The sequence below is a fragment of the Sinohyriopsis cumingii genome, chromosome 2, assembly GCF_028554795.1.
Source record: "Sinohyriopsis cumingii isolate HCF-2022 chromosome 2, ASM2855479v2, whole genome shotgun sequence".
NCBI classification, from domain to species: Eukaryota; Metazoa; Mollusca; class Bivalvia; order Unionida; family Unionidae; genus Sinohyriopsis; species Sinohyriopsis cumingii.
This window is the reverse complement of record NC_142962.1, coordinates 12,398,159-12,416,479: the sequence shown is the minus strand read 5'-3', so window position 1 is coordinate 12,416,479 and position 18,321 is coordinate 12,398,159. Positions and strand designations below refer to the sequence as shown.

The 18,321-nt window shown below is 34.5% G+C and overlaps 1 protein-coding gene across 1 annotated transcript in view; it reads left to right on the top strand.

Annotated features, from left to right (window-relative positions):
- Positions 1-18,321, top strand: part of LOC149804344 (symplekin-like) — a 102,565-nt gene that overhangs the window by 47,628 nt on the left and 36,616 nt on the right. Inside the window, exons 16-23 of the mRNA XM_089939127.1 lie at positions 1,304-1,421; positions 3,850-3,936; positions 5,667-5,856; positions 9,136-9,217; positions 12,497-12,610; positions 14,439-14,507; positions 14,946-15,027; positions 16,607-16,700. Of these exons, the coding sequence (XP_089795253.1) occupies positions 1,304-1,421; positions 3,850-3,936; positions 5,667-5,856; positions 9,136-9,217; positions 12,497-12,610; positions 14,439-14,507; positions 14,946-15,027; positions 16,607-16,700 (836 nt within the window). The remainder of the gene's footprint in view (positions 1-1,303; positions 1,422-3,849; positions 3,937-5,666; positions 5,857-9,135; positions 9,218-12,496; positions 12,611-14,438; positions 14,508-14,945; positions 15,028-16,606; positions 16,701-18,321) is intronic.

Sequence of the window (18,321 nt, the reverse complement as noted above, 5' to 3'; positions counted from 1 at the left end):
AAGACATTAGCCCATAAGCCTTAGCAGCATGGCTGAAGTGGGTTATATGAAGTTGTTGGCTGGCATATGCAGTCAACCTTCTTGAGTTTCTATCTCCAGAACCTAGCTTCACAGTGACTAGAATTTAATATGGTTCATACAGAGGCTGTGACCTGATTATCCAACAAACCTTGCTGATATCAGCACAGCCTTCATTACAATGATGCTTAACACTTTTGCTGGATTTGCCCACAAATTTTGTCAGTAAAAAGAGTTCAGTCACTCTCTTAAATGGTTATAATGGTAACAGGTTTCATGACTGTCAGCTCTACTTTGTCAAAGTTAGGAGAGTAGGTTATATTTCATATTGGAAATCCAGTCTTTCTTCCCATGAAGGATGCCCAAGGTATAGGTAGGATTCTCAGCATTGCCGCCTCCTCTTACTTACTCTCCTAATGTTAATGTGATCAAGGAACATATTTAAAGGGTTAGCAAATTTGTTAAGTAAATTGTTTCTCCCAAAATACTTACCTAGTCACATTACCTTAACACACTCTTACCTCCTGGCAATTGGAGAGTAACACCTTGTGGTATCAGTGTGAGTTAATGGGCATGGGTTATTGTCCTTTGTATTGATGATACAGACAGAAAAGATTTTGTTGGTCTTTTTTTTTTTAGTATTGGAATCTGGTGGTAGCAAACATATTCCTAATGTTAATTTGATTGGGGAAGTTTAGGAGAAAAATAATGTCGCTTGAACATTAAATTTTACTTGAAGATTTATACTTTTTGTAATCCTCGTTTTACTGTTATATAAAGGATACAGTCCGTAAAGGACACTTCCTTTAGTGTATTTTATAGATTGGTTTCAGTGTACAAGAAAAATGAAACTTTTATCATTTGCAGCATGTTCTGACAACTAATAATTGTTTTTTCCGTGGTCGGTACCTTATAGTCATTATCATGCTGGTGTACCATTAAGCCTACTACATCATAGACCACATGACTGGCAGCCTGAAGTAGCTATTGAGGTTTTGTAGTTGGTAAATACTGATCCTTGCATTTGCAAAACCTGAGGATTAGACCCATGTCAGCTAAGATGGAAAGAAAACAGGTATCATACAGTAGAAACTTGTTTGTCAGAACTGTCAAGGGAACATCCATTTATTTGAGGTATGTGGACATTCAGATGTTTGAATGTTATTGATTTTAGCAAAAAGTATTCAGGTAACATAGACTCAGTTATGATCAAGGAGAGGTTAAGATATTTGGGGTTTGGATAAAGGAACAGTATACCATACTATTCTACCATTTCTATTTACAGCTGCCAGTTAGACGTGGTGTGAAACAGTTCAAGCTGTCAGCAGTTACACAGCCCCTTTCCAATGACACCATGGATCTGCTAACAAGGCAGGCCCTTCAGAGAATTCTAAAAGCTGAAAGTAAGTCAGCGCAATACCTACAGATCATAGATTGTAAGCATGTAGACAGTTTGATGGTTGATTGATTTTTCAGACGAGATTGCCATCATAAAACTGCACCAGTCATCAATTACACACACTTTGAACATTTTATGTATTGAATATCTTTATAAGCCTTTTAATACAAAATAAACATTCTGCTTTACAAGGGAAGAATCATGGGTGTGCCAGGAGAAGAACTTTGGTATAATGAAATAGTTCTCAGCTACAGTCACAGCTATGGATGTACTCTCTCATAGCACTATCATAATATAGCTCCATAACTATCAACATGTATACATTTCAGAGAACGGATATTCTGACTCAGCAGAAAGATTGGCATGGCAAAGCAGATTCTTCAGATTTCCGCACAGTAACACCAGCCTCCAATCTCTGCAACACATGATAATCTCTTAAACTGATGATTTTCATCATTAGAAACAATATATACAGAACAAAACTAAAGATATTTCATATACGAGGTGGTGACTATTGCATCTTTGCTTCTTTATGCACATTAATGGAATTACTGTAATGGATAAAAACGGATTCAACTAGTGAATAAATGAAATCAGCTATATATGTTTATGTTGCAGATTTCATATACATAAAAATAAATATTAAATATAACCATTTTAAGTACTTCTTGTTTAATGTGGAATAAGTTGATTCCGTATTAAACAAGAAGTACTTAAAATAGTATTGCTGCCAATTCTGTTCCCTCCTTACATTTTTCGATGGAGGGGATATGCACCATTTTCTACAGCTTACTTAGCTGTGGCACAATATGGTACATAACACAGTATCATTTTGTGGACCTTGACTATCATGCTATATCAGGGTTCCACTGTAGTTGGAAAGTGGCAGCAACATGGAATTTTTATGAAACATCTTTTTTACCATATGCATTGGTTCTTAAATGAAAATAGTTATTTGGTCGATTGGTTGTTTTTGACAGCACTTGTAACACATTATTGACTATGTCATGAAATGGGAACCTAGTGTCTTTCCAAATGAAACACTAGGCAGCTGAATTGGACTGAAAATTGTGGTATAGCTACTTTTTCTAAAGAGATGATCATAATAGACATTGGATTTTCACTAAAAGACTTTGTATAATATCTAGATCATCCTATATGAAATTATAGCTGCTGTGACCTTCAGCATGATAGCCTGTTGGTCAGCATGATAGCCTGTTGGTCAGCTTGGAAGTCTTATAACTACTCTTGAAGGGATACTCATTTCAACATTTAAGACGCTTGTTACTGAATGAAAACTAGGCTAATGTGACACCCCAAAATGTGAAACCTTGATGCAGCTATTTCTTCTGAATGGATTGCCATGCCACGATATTTTAATTTGTTATTTTACAAAAAGTTGATCGTTCTTGCAATATATATTTGCTCTAGTATTATAATGTTCAACCAAGATGCTAAATAGCATCTTTTAAGGCCATTCTGAAAATCATTACATGTCGGCTACTCCTGGATGGTTATATAAACATGGGGTTTTCACTAAAGCACATCTGCGTCATGCAGCTTGTTCTGATTCATCTGATCTTCCAACATGGCCTTATAGTGGCCATCTCAGAGGATCCTTTTATTTCTAATCTCTTGTATGGCTGATGACACTGATATGGGGTTGTTACTAAAACACCAGTTGCAACATGTAATTGGTTCCTAATGAAAATGTTGCAGATCAGACTACCAATATATCCACACTTTTAACAAGGAATTTTCAAACCAGACCAAGTTAATTTTGGGATCATTAACACACTGACTTGTATTACGAATGAATTTTGACCAGACTTTCTATTTAATTGCATTCCAATCAATAGATAGTTAATTGTCACTCTGATATTGATTTCAAAGTTTTTTACTCACGTTTTTAGCTGTACTGGTGTATGAACTTGATAACATGTGTGAATGGATTTTGATCAAACTTATTTTGTGGATATATCTGAAGAAAACCTTGAATGTTCAACAAGTAGGATTTTTTCCCCAAAAGATAATAGTTATAGGTGTAACAAAATGAGTATGTGGATATATCGTGATACTGTCTGAAACAAGTTATTGATTATCTGGGACAAGCTCATTGATCTTCAGTCCACAATAATCAGGTTACAGTCAAATGCAACATTATTAAAATGTATTGCGGCTGCATGTATTTTTTTTTAATTGTTAGCTCCAAAACATGAGGAAATATTTTGTTGTTTCTCTTGAATATTAGAGACGGTTTCATTACTTTGCATTTAATAAGAATCAAAGGAAAACAAGTTACTGTTTCAGGAACTCTTTTCATGATGAACCGGTTTGATTTTAAATGGAAGATACATTTTTTTATGTAATGATTACCTAACCTGTATCAGCTTTTTTGCCAGCAAGTATATATATGGGTTATTTCTTTACAGAGGCAGCTGTGGCAGGGAATGCTCTGCCAGCTAGGACCAAATTGATTGCCTCACTTGTATCACTCTGTGGAGGAGAATTGAAACATTGTAAGTATATCAACAGTGAGATAATGATCATAAGAAATTTTTTATTCATTTTAACAACTTTCCTGTAACATACATCTTCGGCTATATATGCTCAGTGGTCCCCCTCTTGAATGCCTCCCCACCTCCCGACCAGTGGCCACATGCTTCTTATGACCAGAATCCCTTGGCACTGATGAGTTTGTGTTCAAAAGTACCCCTCAAGAATGGTCACCCCTACAACATGACCAGCAGCCAGCATATTAGTACAAAAATGTAAAATGTTCCCCTTGCAAGCAGCCACTTTTTATTTCAAATGTATCAAGAAGCAATAATTAATTCATATTGTGACATAAGTAATAAGATTATCTCTATTGTCGAGACATGTCTCCCGATGTCAGGTTTCTGTTACTGAAAGAAGTGTTGGCTAAAGTACATGTAACACTAAGATTAATATTGTATCATTAATAAAAGCCGATGTTCCAGGAAATGGGCTGAACAATGTTATGATAGAGTTTTGGGTTTCACACATCTGTCGAGTTCTTCTCTTTGACAAAGACGGAAAAATCATGTGACGATAAGTTTATTGCTTCCTTTATGAAGAAGACATCTCGTCGACTCTACAAAAGTTTCATCTTCATAATTAAATTGCAGAACAATTTTATATAGAAAAGACTAGAATAAAACAATTTTATGCTGAAAAGACTCAAATAAACAATGTCGTAACCAATAAGGAGATTATTCAGCAGCAGTTGGAAAATGGAGCAGATGGAAAGTGAATTATGTATGTATCAAAATTTAAATGATGTTTTTGAATGGTTTTCAATGTGCATGACAGCAAAATCCGCTCACATATCACGCTTACATCGAGAATAAGAACTATTAATTTATATTCAGTTGAAATAAGTCTATTCTTAAGACAAGAAGAACCTTTTAATAATTAATGTTACTTTTAAACAAAGATAATAAATGAAGATATTAAATATTTTGAGTGTGTGTGTGATTTGGATGTTTAATGTACCTTTAACAATTTTTCAGTCATATCACTACGATATCTGCACGGTGACAGTTTATAGTGATGTCTAGCACTGGGGCATCATACCACAGACATGTAGCATGATGTCCCACCCAGTCACATTATTCTGACGCTAGACCAACCAGTCCTGACAGTAACCTCCTAATGTTGAGCACCTAGCAAGGCAGCTGTTACTACCATTTTTATAAGTCTTTGGTATGACTCTGCCAGGGATCGAACCCACAAGCTCTCTCATCTGAGGCAGACACTCTAACCACTATGCCATTGGAGTGGTCCAAAATGCTTTCAAGTATATTTCTTTCTTAGTACATACATTACATATATTTCTCACAAAAATTTAGTCCCCTTCTGGAAAGACCACCCGTCTTATAAGGCCACTTTCCCGGTGCTGAAGGGGTGGCCGTATAAGAGGGGGACCACTGTAATTTCTTTGGCATACTTGGATTAGAGTTGTTCACAAATACAAAAACTGAATTTTTGAAGGCTTCTGTTAGTAAATCTGTAACTAATAATAACAATATCAGTAATAATAATATATTTGTCCCTCACTTTCTACCGTGCTTTTCCTAAGTACAAATTCCCATTTTTTTATTTAAAAAACTGCATAGAGAATACTTAGAACAAAGACAGTTGGAATATATGATGCTTATGGACCCCAAAGGTTTTGTTATATTGAGGGACTATTGTATTCTGATATATTCATTTTCAATAATTGCAGTGCTGCAGGACTTTATATTTGAGGACTTGAAAGGTCGAGCAGACCTGGCTTTCTCATGGCTATACCAAGAATATGCAAACTGTCAGGGCTTCAGTGCCGCCACTGTTGAAAAAACTACAATGGCAAGCTATGATGAGTGTCTGACACGTCTACTCAATGGATTGCTAGAGATTACAGATCAGAAGGAGAGGTTGGTTTTCAAGTTTATTTTTTAGAGTTGTTTTAGCTAATTTGGCCATATGACTAAGTGATGCTATTGTACTACCCTTTATCCTGTGTGCAACTTCTATCAACCATATGTCTGATGTCCATCAACAATTGCTAGTTTCACCAGTTTAAAATTGTAGACCAGTTTGATCCTAAGTTGGCACAGAACACCTGGCATAAATTTAGAGACTGTTACAAAATGACGATTTGTCATCAATTATGGCCTCCTATTAATAAAAAAAGGAAAGTCTTTAAACAACCTCTTGTCAAAAACTGCTGATTATTTGCTAGAAACTATAAAAACTTAATCAAACTTGAAAGAAAGTATCCCCACATACAGACTTTCTGGCATGTACTAATGAGGCTGATAAACTGTCAAATATGGCTGGCATTCCTAAAAATAGAATAAACTTTTAATTACTTCTCCATAACAGCTGAATAAAATTTGACCATTCCTGATAGAAAACAACACATCATGAAGACCATTCAGATTTGTAGAAATTGGACCAATGCACCATTAAACATAGCTGTTGTTACTAAAATCTTGTTAGGAATAATAATGAACGGATGGTTGTATCAACATGACGGGATGGTTGTATCAACATGAAGTTTTCAATGAAAACACCTTCCCATATATATCTTGTTGATCCTAAATGAAAATTTTGCCAAGATGGCCTCCCAAAATTTGAAAAATCATGTAGCAATTAATTATCCTGAATCTATACTAACAATTGAAGAAAAAAAGCAGAACAACAAAATTATTCTTTCTTGCAATATTCATTTGTTTATTTATTAAAAAGATGATATAATTTCAAAAATGTCTGTCTTGATTGCCATCTTGATTTTTTTTTTTATTTCTCCTAAATTGATTGTCATTTCAGCTTGGGATTCTCACTAAAACAGTATAACAATATGTTGCTTATTCTGAATGAAAATAATGCACAACAAACCTCCAACACCTAGGTCAGCTTAAAAGTCTTATTGTCACTTCATCCCATGCATGAATGGTGATATCAACATGGATTTTTCACTAAAACACTTCTTGCACTGTTTAATTGTTTCTGATTGAAATGATGCAGATTTGACCACCAACACATCTGCGCCTTTATGAGAGTTTCGAAAATGAGACATAATTGACCTTTGTATCAAGTTAAAGGAAATTGCTTGCATTTTTACTTCGTTGGTGCTGTGACCACAGGGTCAGGTACATGTACAATTGAATATTGACCAGACTTGATATTGCAAAGTTGATGGTCGGCACTCTGGCATTGATTGTAAGGTCAATTGGTCTTGACTCAGATTTTATCACTACTGGCCTGTGAGCAGGATAATACAAACAAACATGAATAGATATTTATTAAACCCAGTTTGTGAATATTACCTTGAATGATTCCACTTAAATAATCTTCATTTTTCCCCAAACAAATTATTAACTATTGATTAAACCAAACTAGCTGTGTTGATGTTGTCTGAGACAAATTCAGTGATTGTTTTTTGTTCATGATCAGGTTGATGGTCAAAGGCCAGGACAATAATTTTTTTTCTGCACTTACAATTATTTTGTGAATATGTTAAGTTAGATATGTTGGAGAAAATTTTAATTGTCAGATCTGGTTGATTCAAGTCTCTAAAGAATATCAGATATGGCTTCAGTACTTGTCAGTTTAAAAGAATAAAAAGGACAGAAGAAATGGTTGTATCTTGGGTTCTCAGAAATTCCTTTTGGTCAATAAAGTGTCAGTCCCACCAAGGAACTCTTTAGAAAATCATTCCATTCATGTTCCACTTTCCTATTCCTTTAAATTATATGCATACAATTGTTACCACCTTAAGTATGAAATATCTTTGATTTTGTTCGGTATAAGTTCTATATGGCATTAAAAATATCATTTCTTAAGGGACTTTCGTGCCTTGCAGGGATTGGTATAGTATGACTCTAAAGGGTGGGGATCATATAGGATCAACTTTGCTATACCTATCTTTTTACTGATTCTGTTGCTCCCTTCTCTGATATGTTTATAAATCTATACATGTTGATTGTTATGGAGTTTTTATTATGCCTGAACCACCAAAGTTGGCTGATAATGTAGCATTTTGCCTGTTAATCATGTCTTTTCACTCTGTTGTGCATTATCTTGGACCCCATTTTATATAATTTTTATAAAAAAATTGTGGGTGCATCTCAGGAAGAGTAAATCACCCATACCGAAACTAGGTAACATTGACCTAATTTGCACACTTTAGTAACTTTTGTTGCTGTTTGTTCATTACACCCCCAATATTTTGGTTTCTATTCTGTCGACTGCAGTGAAAATTGGTATGTAGGTACATTTTGATGAAAGTAGCTCAGTCATACCAAAAACTAAGTAAATGAAACTCAGTTTACACACTGGAGTGACATTTGTATTTTTAGCTGATGATTCACTTCACCCCTCAATATCTTTGACCATTTCCCCATCATTCATGAAAATAGGATTGTAGATACATCTTAATGAAAGTTACTCACTCGTACCAAAATTAGATCATTGTGACGTAATGTACACTTGAGTGACTTGTATTCTCAGCTGTTCGTTCATTACACCTGCATGGACCATATTTAACCTACACTCTTTGAAATCGGTATGTTGATAAATCTCAATGAATTGCTCACCTATAGCAAAACTAGGTTAATCTGTTTCAAAGTTCATGCATAAGTGACATTTTCTCTTAATATTGTATAATAAAACTCATCAATATCCATAGGCTGTTACATTTGTTTGCTGAAAATAGTCTGACAATGCCAAATCTTTTGGAATCCATTTGTGTATGAAAGATAAATAGATACATGTTATTGCCAGGTAGGTAGTGGTTAGAACACTAATATATATATATATATATAACAAACAGGTTTTTATTGTCATATATGTACAGTAGATGGGATTCATGTACAAATCCCCACAACTTATTTATTTGTCCTTTCCCAAGATATTTAAATATAATTTATAGTTATGGATCACAGCAGATGAACAGACAGATTACGGAACACAACATTTCTGTTTATTATATTTAATGTTTATTAGTTTTTATCATATCAGTGTTGTAAATTGTTAAAATTTAAAATGGGGATGAATTTTCCATAGGATAAATTACCATAGCAGATGAATACCCATGGACACATTTACTTTCTGCTTGATTCCCTTTTAAAGCAGCAATAAAATGGAGTTCTTTAACTCTTCTTTGTTGTGTAAATATTTATATAGATGTTCATTTCTTTCCTTTAAAGTCTGTTCCACCGCTTGATTCTTGAGGCCCCTTCTGTCACTGAAAATGCCATGCAGATTCTGAAGAAGTATTGTTCAGATGAGGTAGGTTGGCGTACAAAACAGAGAATGAGAGACTTTTGGTAGAAAGACCAGGATTCATAGATCAGTGATCAGTTAATTTAAGGAATAAGATGTAAAGAGATCAGTAGTTGTTATTTGCTGTTCCAGTCATTCCAGAAGATTTCTTTCCTTTTGTCCACCATTCATCCATTCATTCATCCATCCATTAGCAAACGTTTCTTATTGCTTTTTATCCCAAACAACTACAATGATTGCCTTGAAACTTTACACTCGTAATCATCCTAAATAAAAATGGTGCCACTTGGACATCAAGTTTAGCTGCCACAGCATCCATCTTGCAAATCTTGCTATCACAACTCTTCATTGGATGGTCATGTCAACATTAGTATTCCTGAAAGACTTCTTATGATGTCTAGTTAGCTTAGAATTAAAATCTTATTGTTACTAATAGATAACCATCAGCACAGGGTTTTTGCCAAAAGACCATAATGTTAGGTTGTTTGTAAATGAAAATGTTGCTGATCTGAAAAAATATATATAGTTGCCATTGCAGCCAACTTGAAAATCTTTTTATTGCTGCTATTCCCAAATAGATCATCACATCAACACAAGTTTTTTACTGAAAGACTTTTTATGAGGTCAAGTTGGTTCTAAATGAAACGGTTACAGATCTTTTATCCAATACATCCGTCACAGTGGATGTTCTAAATGAAACGGTTACAGATCTTTTATCCAATATGTCCGTCACAGTGTATGTCTTGAAAATCTAGTTATTGCTCAAGAATGTCACAGATGGTTTCAGTATTCAGTAGTTAAATATAAATTTTAAAAGCATGATATACCTGATCACTTATACAATCTATTCACAATGTAATAACTTGGAAAAACTAGGCATGTTGAGTCTACACCATATTTCAGTTGTATGTGAGGAAGACGATGATGATTAGCAGCCATGTTTGAAATATTTATTTTGACTGCTTTGCCCTGTAGAGCACTTGACTGGGAAGTTTTAATTGTTTTAAGGTTTTATTCATCTTACACTGTTTTATAATACTGATACGTCTTGTCTTGTAGAGCAGGACAGGGTTCATATGGTCTTTCAAGGTCTTTGACAGTTTGGGGAAAATGAGGTAGCATTTTCAAGGCCTTGAAAGTTTGGGAAAATTGAGCAGATTACCCTGATATCTTTAAAAGTCTTTGAAAATTGAAATAAAGCCAAACATTTTAGCAGTGCTATGTCTGTTAAGAGAACAATTTATTTTGTATTAAATGTGATGCATAAGTTGCATATTTCTGAAATAAAAATGAATGTTAACCTATCTTCCAGATAATTGTAAAGCAATTTTAGGAAATTAATTATAGTTTGAATTTCATCATTAAACAGTATTGTAGTATTTTGCATTCATTGTTTTCTCACATAACCTGTATACAAAATGTTAGCAAAAATAGGTCTTGGAAATCAATGTTTGTGGTCTTTGAAAGTTTGGGAAAAGTCTCTGAATTTATCATTCAGAGTTCTGTATGAACCCTGCAGGAGACTGGGAATTTGAATTGTCTTAACATTGGTTTTATTCATCTACACTGTTTATAATACTGATACTGCTTGTCTTGTAGAGTAGGAGACTGGGAATTTTAATTGTCTTACATTGGTTATATTCATCTTACAGTTTATAATACTGATACTGCTTGTCTTGTAGAGTTGGAGAGTGGGAATTTTAATTGTCTTACATTGGTTATATTCATCTTACAGTTTATAATACTGATACTGCTTGTCTTGTAGAGTTGGAGAGTGGGAATTTTAATTGTCTTACATTGGTTATATTCATCTTACAGTTTATAATACTGATACTGCTTGTCTTGTAGAGTTGGAGACTGGGAATTTTAATTGTCTTACATTGGTTATATTCATCTTATAGTTTATAATACTGATACTGCTTGTCTTGTAGAGCAGGAGACTGGGAATTTTAATTGTCTTACATTGGTTTTATTCATCTTACACGCTACATAATACTGAGACTGTTTCTTGTCCTGTAGGGCAAATGAGTAGGACATTTTAATTGTTGTACATCACTGTTTTCTCATCTTACACAGTACATAATAATGAATCTGCTTAAATGCTACTCCTCAAATTGGATGTGTATCTTGAATTGCCTTTACTCAACAGTTACTTGTAAATGCTGCTGGTCAGGTGGAATTTTCTAAACCAGGTGTTCAACGAGTCTGGACAAACCCATGCAGTTCTTTTACTGCCTTCAATTTTTATGCTGGAATCCATGGAAAATCTTTGTACACTAGTCATTTTGCAGAATGGAAGTAGTGTAATTATGGATACAGTCACTTATAGCAGCCATTGTATTAGAATTATTACTGTGGAAAGATCTGTAGAATCCAGTTCCAAATTCGAATTGTGGTTTGAATTAAAAATAGGAAGAAAAAAAATGCCAGTGTAAGTTTATATTGGGTACAGTGTAGTTTTCATGAACTATATACACACATGTGAGAGAAAAAGATGTACAATGACTACAATGACTATGCAGTAAAAAGAACACTAAGAACATTTCTTCTATACAAGAACCATGGAAGAGTATAAACTTGGAATGCAGGAACACAAAGTATGTGCACTCACTTGACACATGTACACTCAACAAGCTATAAGAATTTTATTTATATAGGGTTAGTGTTACAGGTTGTCAGTGTGTTTAATTTCAGCACATACTAGCATGCAGCTTTAAGTCATAGCATCATCATCTTATTACAGTTTGCATTATGCCTTGTCCATTGCATGCCATCAATAGACCATCGTGTGCCCTTAAAAAATCAGTTTTTAATATTGCAGATACTTTATTTCTAAATTGATTTTTATGAACACTGGTATGCTAGCTTGCATCTTGGTCTTGAAAGTTTTGATAAGTTTATGTTGCATTGAAATCAGGGTACCTAGCATCGGAATGACCAAGCTTATGAGTTATGAGCCATCATTTCTGAAAGATTTTTGATGAAGTTATTTATAGGACAGGATCTCAGATAGCGTTGTTGAGTTGATAGAATGTGCTGAGTAGGCAGATCTCAACAATATTAGTGACAGTCTTGATAATTACAGATTAATATAGGTCAGTTTTCACTTTATACCCAGTATCAATTTGAGACACCCAAATCGGTTCCAAGGGGCATTTGAGACATCTATTGCTGAATGGATTTTATTATATTTTTACGTATCTGAAGTGGTAAATATCTCACTGGATTTCAAATTGAAATTTATATTTGCAAGACATAATCAGAATGGTTCATTATCATTAACAGGAACGAGTAACATCAGGTTTGAACACTCTAAAAACACTGATCTTGACGAGGCCTTCACACAGACTCCGTTTCCTAGATGCTCTCCTTGAGTTTACTTCCCATGACAGAGCAGAGGTAAAGTCCCAACCAGCTGGTTGTTTGTATTTTGAATCTCTTCATTATGTGTGTTTCACAGTTCTATATCTTACTCTGTTTCTGTCAGTCTGTCTGTCTGTCTGTCTTTCCATCTCTCTGCCAGTAGCTATGGTGGCTCAGTAGTTAGGATGTGGGACATGTGATGAGAAAGGTACATGTTTGAATCCTGCCATCTGATTAGCCTGGGCTGGCTGTCATGGTATTCCATTGCCAGAGCAAGGCACTACACTACACTTGCCTCAGCATGATATAACCTTGTGTGTTGATGTGCATAAAACAACAGACTGTCTCACAGCCATATAACCAGCCTGTCTTTCATGGGTTTTCTGTTCTTTGTGTATCCCCTTTAAACTTTTTTTTGTTTCAAGTTGTAGTTTTATATCACTGATTGAAACATGTTGAGACAGATACAAGTTTTCTGACACAGATGGAGTATAGTTATATCACCAGTATAAGCATGTTGAGACATAGGATAAGAGTCTTTGGTCATTTTATCGGGGATGGTGTACTGTTTACCTGTATGAGTAGATTGAGACATAGATACCAGATTTCTGGCAGGGATGGTGTTGTTATATCACCTGACAGAGACATTGATGTATTACCTGACAATGATGGTGTTGTTATATCACCTGAAAGTGACAGTGTTGTATTATCTCTAAAATGTATAAGCATTTTAAGACATAGATATCAGTTTTTGTATGGGTGGGTGCAGGTGTTATATCACCTTAAAGACAATGTTATATTACTTGACAGGGATGGTGGTGTTATGTCACCTGACAGGGACAGTGTTGTGTTACCTGTATAAGCATATTAAGACATATGCCAGTTTTCTGACAGGGACAGTGGTTTTATATTACCTGACAAAATGGTGGTGTTATATCACCTGACAGGGACAGTGTTGTATTACCTGTATAAGCATGTTAAGACATAGATGCCAGTTTTCTGACCAGGACTTTCCTGTCAACATTAAGACTTGACTTTCAACATTAAGACTTTATATTACAGTTTTCCAGTAGGGACATTGTTGTCAACATTAAAGCTTTATGTTACAGTTTTGTGTTAAAGTTCTTTCGCAAATCTGATACAATTTGGGTTTATCAAAGTACGGGACCTGGGTGTTTATCAAAGTACGGGACCTGGGTGTTTATCAAAGTAGGGGACCTGGGGTTTATCAAAGTATGGGATCTGGGGTTTATCAAAGTACGGGACCTGGGGTTTATCAAAATATGGGTCACAGACAAGATGCAGAGCCTTTGTACAACTGTTTAGTATCTTTCTTTTTTAAATGCAGGTTATTTTACCTTTGTCTACTAAAGATATTGTTACAGTTTGCTTTCACTCTTGGTAAAATCTTTCACTCTTCTTGGTTTGTTTTTCTTCACAATTTTGCAATAATTTTGATCTCATGACACTGTCACATGCCAGGCATTTACCCTTCTTCACCTTTGCAGCTTCATATTATGGGCTGGTCAGATTGACCAGGAAGTTTGACCTTTCAGTGGAACATTCATAATGATTTTGCCTGTTTTTGAAATTAATCAGTTGTTTGGTCTATCTCAGATTGGACTAAGCACAAGTAACTTTTTTAGTGAAAGGCTAAACTTCCCAGGCATTTTGGTCAAACTAGTCTTATCTAATTCTCAGCCTTTAGTTAAAATATGTTTTTATTATTTTGCCATATTTCATTAGTGCATCATGATTAATATTGCATTGGATGTGTTGAGTTTATCATGTGCTTTAACGTGCATATGCATATATACACATACTTGTTGCAATATTTTAAAAAAATTTTACCATTTTATTCTAGATGCGAAGTGCTGCTATTAAAGTAGTCAAGGAGCTTTATGAACATGAGGAAGCACATAATGCAATACAGGTGAGCACATAATGCAATACAGGTAAGCACATAATGCAATACACGTAAGCACATAATGCAATACAGGTAAGCACATAATGCAATACAGGCAAGCACCTCAAGGAATTTTTATTTAGTTTCTACAGTCAGAATTACATGTGCTGCAACTCCCTAATTTAAAAATATTTTCAGGTTGTTACTCTTTATAGATGGACCTGTCTTGCTGTTTTAAAATGAGTTGTTTCGTGTTGTCTTTAAGCTTGATCCAGTTTGCTAAACTGTAATGTAATTTTAATATGTTTGCTATATCTCTGAACCTATTGATACAATCTTGTTAAATATATATATATATAAAAAACTCAGATCGTGCAGAAAGTAATGAAATAGCTATGCATATGTTTATCTGATAAGAATAATTCTGTACTCTAATTCTAGTTTTAAACTTGATTTTATTCACAGCATTATGCGCTTCAAATGTTGAAGAACTTAACAGCTCTGAAACCTTCAGCAGAATTCTATGCAAAGCTTCGAGGAAAACATGGTGAACCTACATTTTTTTATTATCCCATTTTGTTCAGGAAAAAAGTGTCTGACACAGAATTTGTATTTCCATCCATGATTCTGCCCATCTGTTAGTTCATCTGCCCATCCATCCATCACACTTTCTTTTACATGACATCTTCTAGGCTTTTTGAGTCAAATTAGTGAGACTTTTTATGCTTATGTATCATCTATAGAAGCTGTTGTTGATTCCACATGTGGATCATGTCTTCAGGATCAGAGAGCAGTGTTTTCAGTTTTTCATTCCTGCTCATTAACTCCGGATATTTTTGATTGAGATAATGAAATATGGTACATTTATGTATCTTTAGAATAAATGCTAGGTATTACATTTTGATATGGGGCCCTGAGTGGCTGATTGGTCTATATTCAGTGGTTCTTTCCAGAGTTTTCCCAGGTGCTTTCTCCACCATTTATACTGGCCACCATGTATAGCCTATCTTGTCCTGAAAAATGTTGTTAAACCCTACAACAACAACAACAGCAAAAGTACAAAAACAGTTTTGATCACATTTTCAAGATCAGGAAGTCAAGATCAGAGTCGTACAATTATCTTGCTTTTTTAAGAATGTGTTATCAAGCAATTTCATCATGATATAAGGAAGTTGATAAGAGAGCATTTCTTATGCAATTTAAATGCAGGGGATATATACACAGTTGAATTTTTTTTTCTTTTTCCAGAGGCCACGTTTAAAAGTTATTTCATTTTCAGATATTAACACATGATTAAGCTTGAATTATACCTGAGGCTTCATGATTTGATAATACTCAGTACTCTGTTCTTGAATAAGTTGATGAACAATATCTTGGTATCATGCTGCTCTCGCTTGGCGCTTAGTATTAAGAGATTAGTGTTAGGACTGGTCGGTCTGGTGTCAGGATAATGTGGCTGGGTGGGACATCATGCTTTTAGTCTGCAGCATGATGCCCCAGTGCTAGACATCATTATAAACTGCCACACTGCAGACATAGCGATGTGACTGTAAAATTGCTAAAGCTACGTTAAAAATCCATATTACACACACACTCATAGTACTCTCCATTTTGGTTATTTTTTATTGTCGTCATAACTTTGGGTTAGGAGTGGTTCAGGATGATATCTTCTTCAATTATCATAGTAAATTTGTGGTCCATCATAGATTTTATTTAGTTCACTGGAAGATGGCCAAGTTCAAATATGAATTATCCATAGTTAAAAGTAGTATCATCAAGTTTATGTGAAAATTATTACCAGGATTGGCAAATTGTTTCTAATTACAAATCATGTTACCATCATTCAAAATGGTGTATCTTGATAAATATTGACTTACATCCAGACACATAAACAGAAAAAAGAAACACAGATAAACATACACAGAAACACAGTCAAGATTCTTTAGATAACTAAGGATCGCACAAATAATTTGTGCCATTACGTGTAAAATAAAGTTTCCACACAACAGCTACAGATATTGGTATGAGCCCCATAACTCTGAAGGATATTTCATATATTTTATATCTATTCAAACAATTTTTCTCCTACGTTGAGTTTGTTCACTCAATGTCCATTATTTTTGCAGCTGAGGTACCACAGACATGGACAGAAGAAGGCATCAAAATGTGTCTATATTTGTATCTGGGACTTCTACCCACTCATCACAAAATGATTCATGAGTAAGTTACTCCAGGGATGAAATCTGATCCTTAAAACAGTACCTATGATCATCATTACATGTAACATATTAATGTCATAATGTCAGTGGTCAGTGTGCTGGACATGCGACTGTATGAGTGGCAGTTCAAATCTTTCCATCAGATCAGGCCAGGTTGTATACCATAATGTGTTGTTGGCAAGGCATTTGATTCCAATTGCTCACCACTAAATAATCAACAAATCAAAGATCATTTCATTTCAAACCTTAATTTTACTTTGGAGTGGTAAAGACTGTAAACAAATACTGCACCTCACCACCACCAACTCTCCTGCTGTGATGAGGACAATTGATATCTGTTGCCATTTGTTTTACTGTTTTGTCGTGTGTACCATTAAGTGCCCTACTATTACCTCACTTTGTTTTTAATTGATATTTTTTAAAAGAAAGCCAACTTTCATCAGCAGTCATGTGAAAAATGACTTCAACTATTTTGTTTGAAACAGTGAGACAGACAGCATGTTATATTTCCATTTACCACCTCAACACCTACATTGTTCAAATGACTTGGGATTGTTTTGCTGCTACGCATTGATTTCCCTGATAAATGGCATTCACTTTATTCCATTCAGTTTTATTCCCCCAAAATCTGATGTTGTGTTACATTGCATCTTCACAGTAAAACCATTGAGTGAAGTTCACATGGTTGCCTATGGCATCCTGACTAAGGTTGGACAGCCCAGTCTTCACTGGGCTCCTTCAGTTTCCATTGAAGAAACTTTATGCCAGGGCTATCCATAATCTTTCAGAAAGTTTCACAGCCCAGTTGTGACCTTTGTTCAACCATGTTGTGCCCATTCATTTACCACTGAATCACTCTGACAGAATGACAATGTTGATGTTTTATTGTGAAAACAGAATAATATCACACTATGTGACATATTAAAAATTACATGGATCTGGTTTTCATTATAAATTGCATTTTTACATTGAATTGTGAATCTAGGTGGTGAAATAATTTGATGGGAAATGTGCATCACAGTGTCTGCTTTGATTTATTTACTGTTCGTTCATTTTATGGATCTTCCCAATAAAGGAATTTTGTGATGGATGCAACCATAGAAGACCTTTAACTCATTAGCATATTCATTATCTTTAATTTGGCAATGTAATTTTTAATGACATTGTGTTTAAATTATACATTTCCTAAAATTTTCTTATCATTTAAGATACTGATGTTCAAGTTTCTGTACAATTAAATAAAAATTTGGTTGGCTGTCTGTGTGTCTGCAATTAATTTGGTCTAACAAGCAGTCACTGCTTAATTGAAGAAGAATATTTGTGAGAATTATCTGTAGATTTTAGTATATCACATAGTGTGATATTCAGTTTTCATGATTAAAATAAGTAATTGTTCATGAGGAGGATAAGTTTGTAGCCATCACTATACAAATTAATTTATTTCTCCACCTAATTCAGTAGATTGCAAGATTTATGTTGCTGATGGCATCTTTATAGTCTAAATATGTTACAATGTATGTGTTGAATGTTTTGAAAGTTGTCTAGTATAATGTACATCATAACATAATTTGCAAGCATGATATAGTTAGTGCTTTATTTAATTTTTCATTCCAATTTTAGGT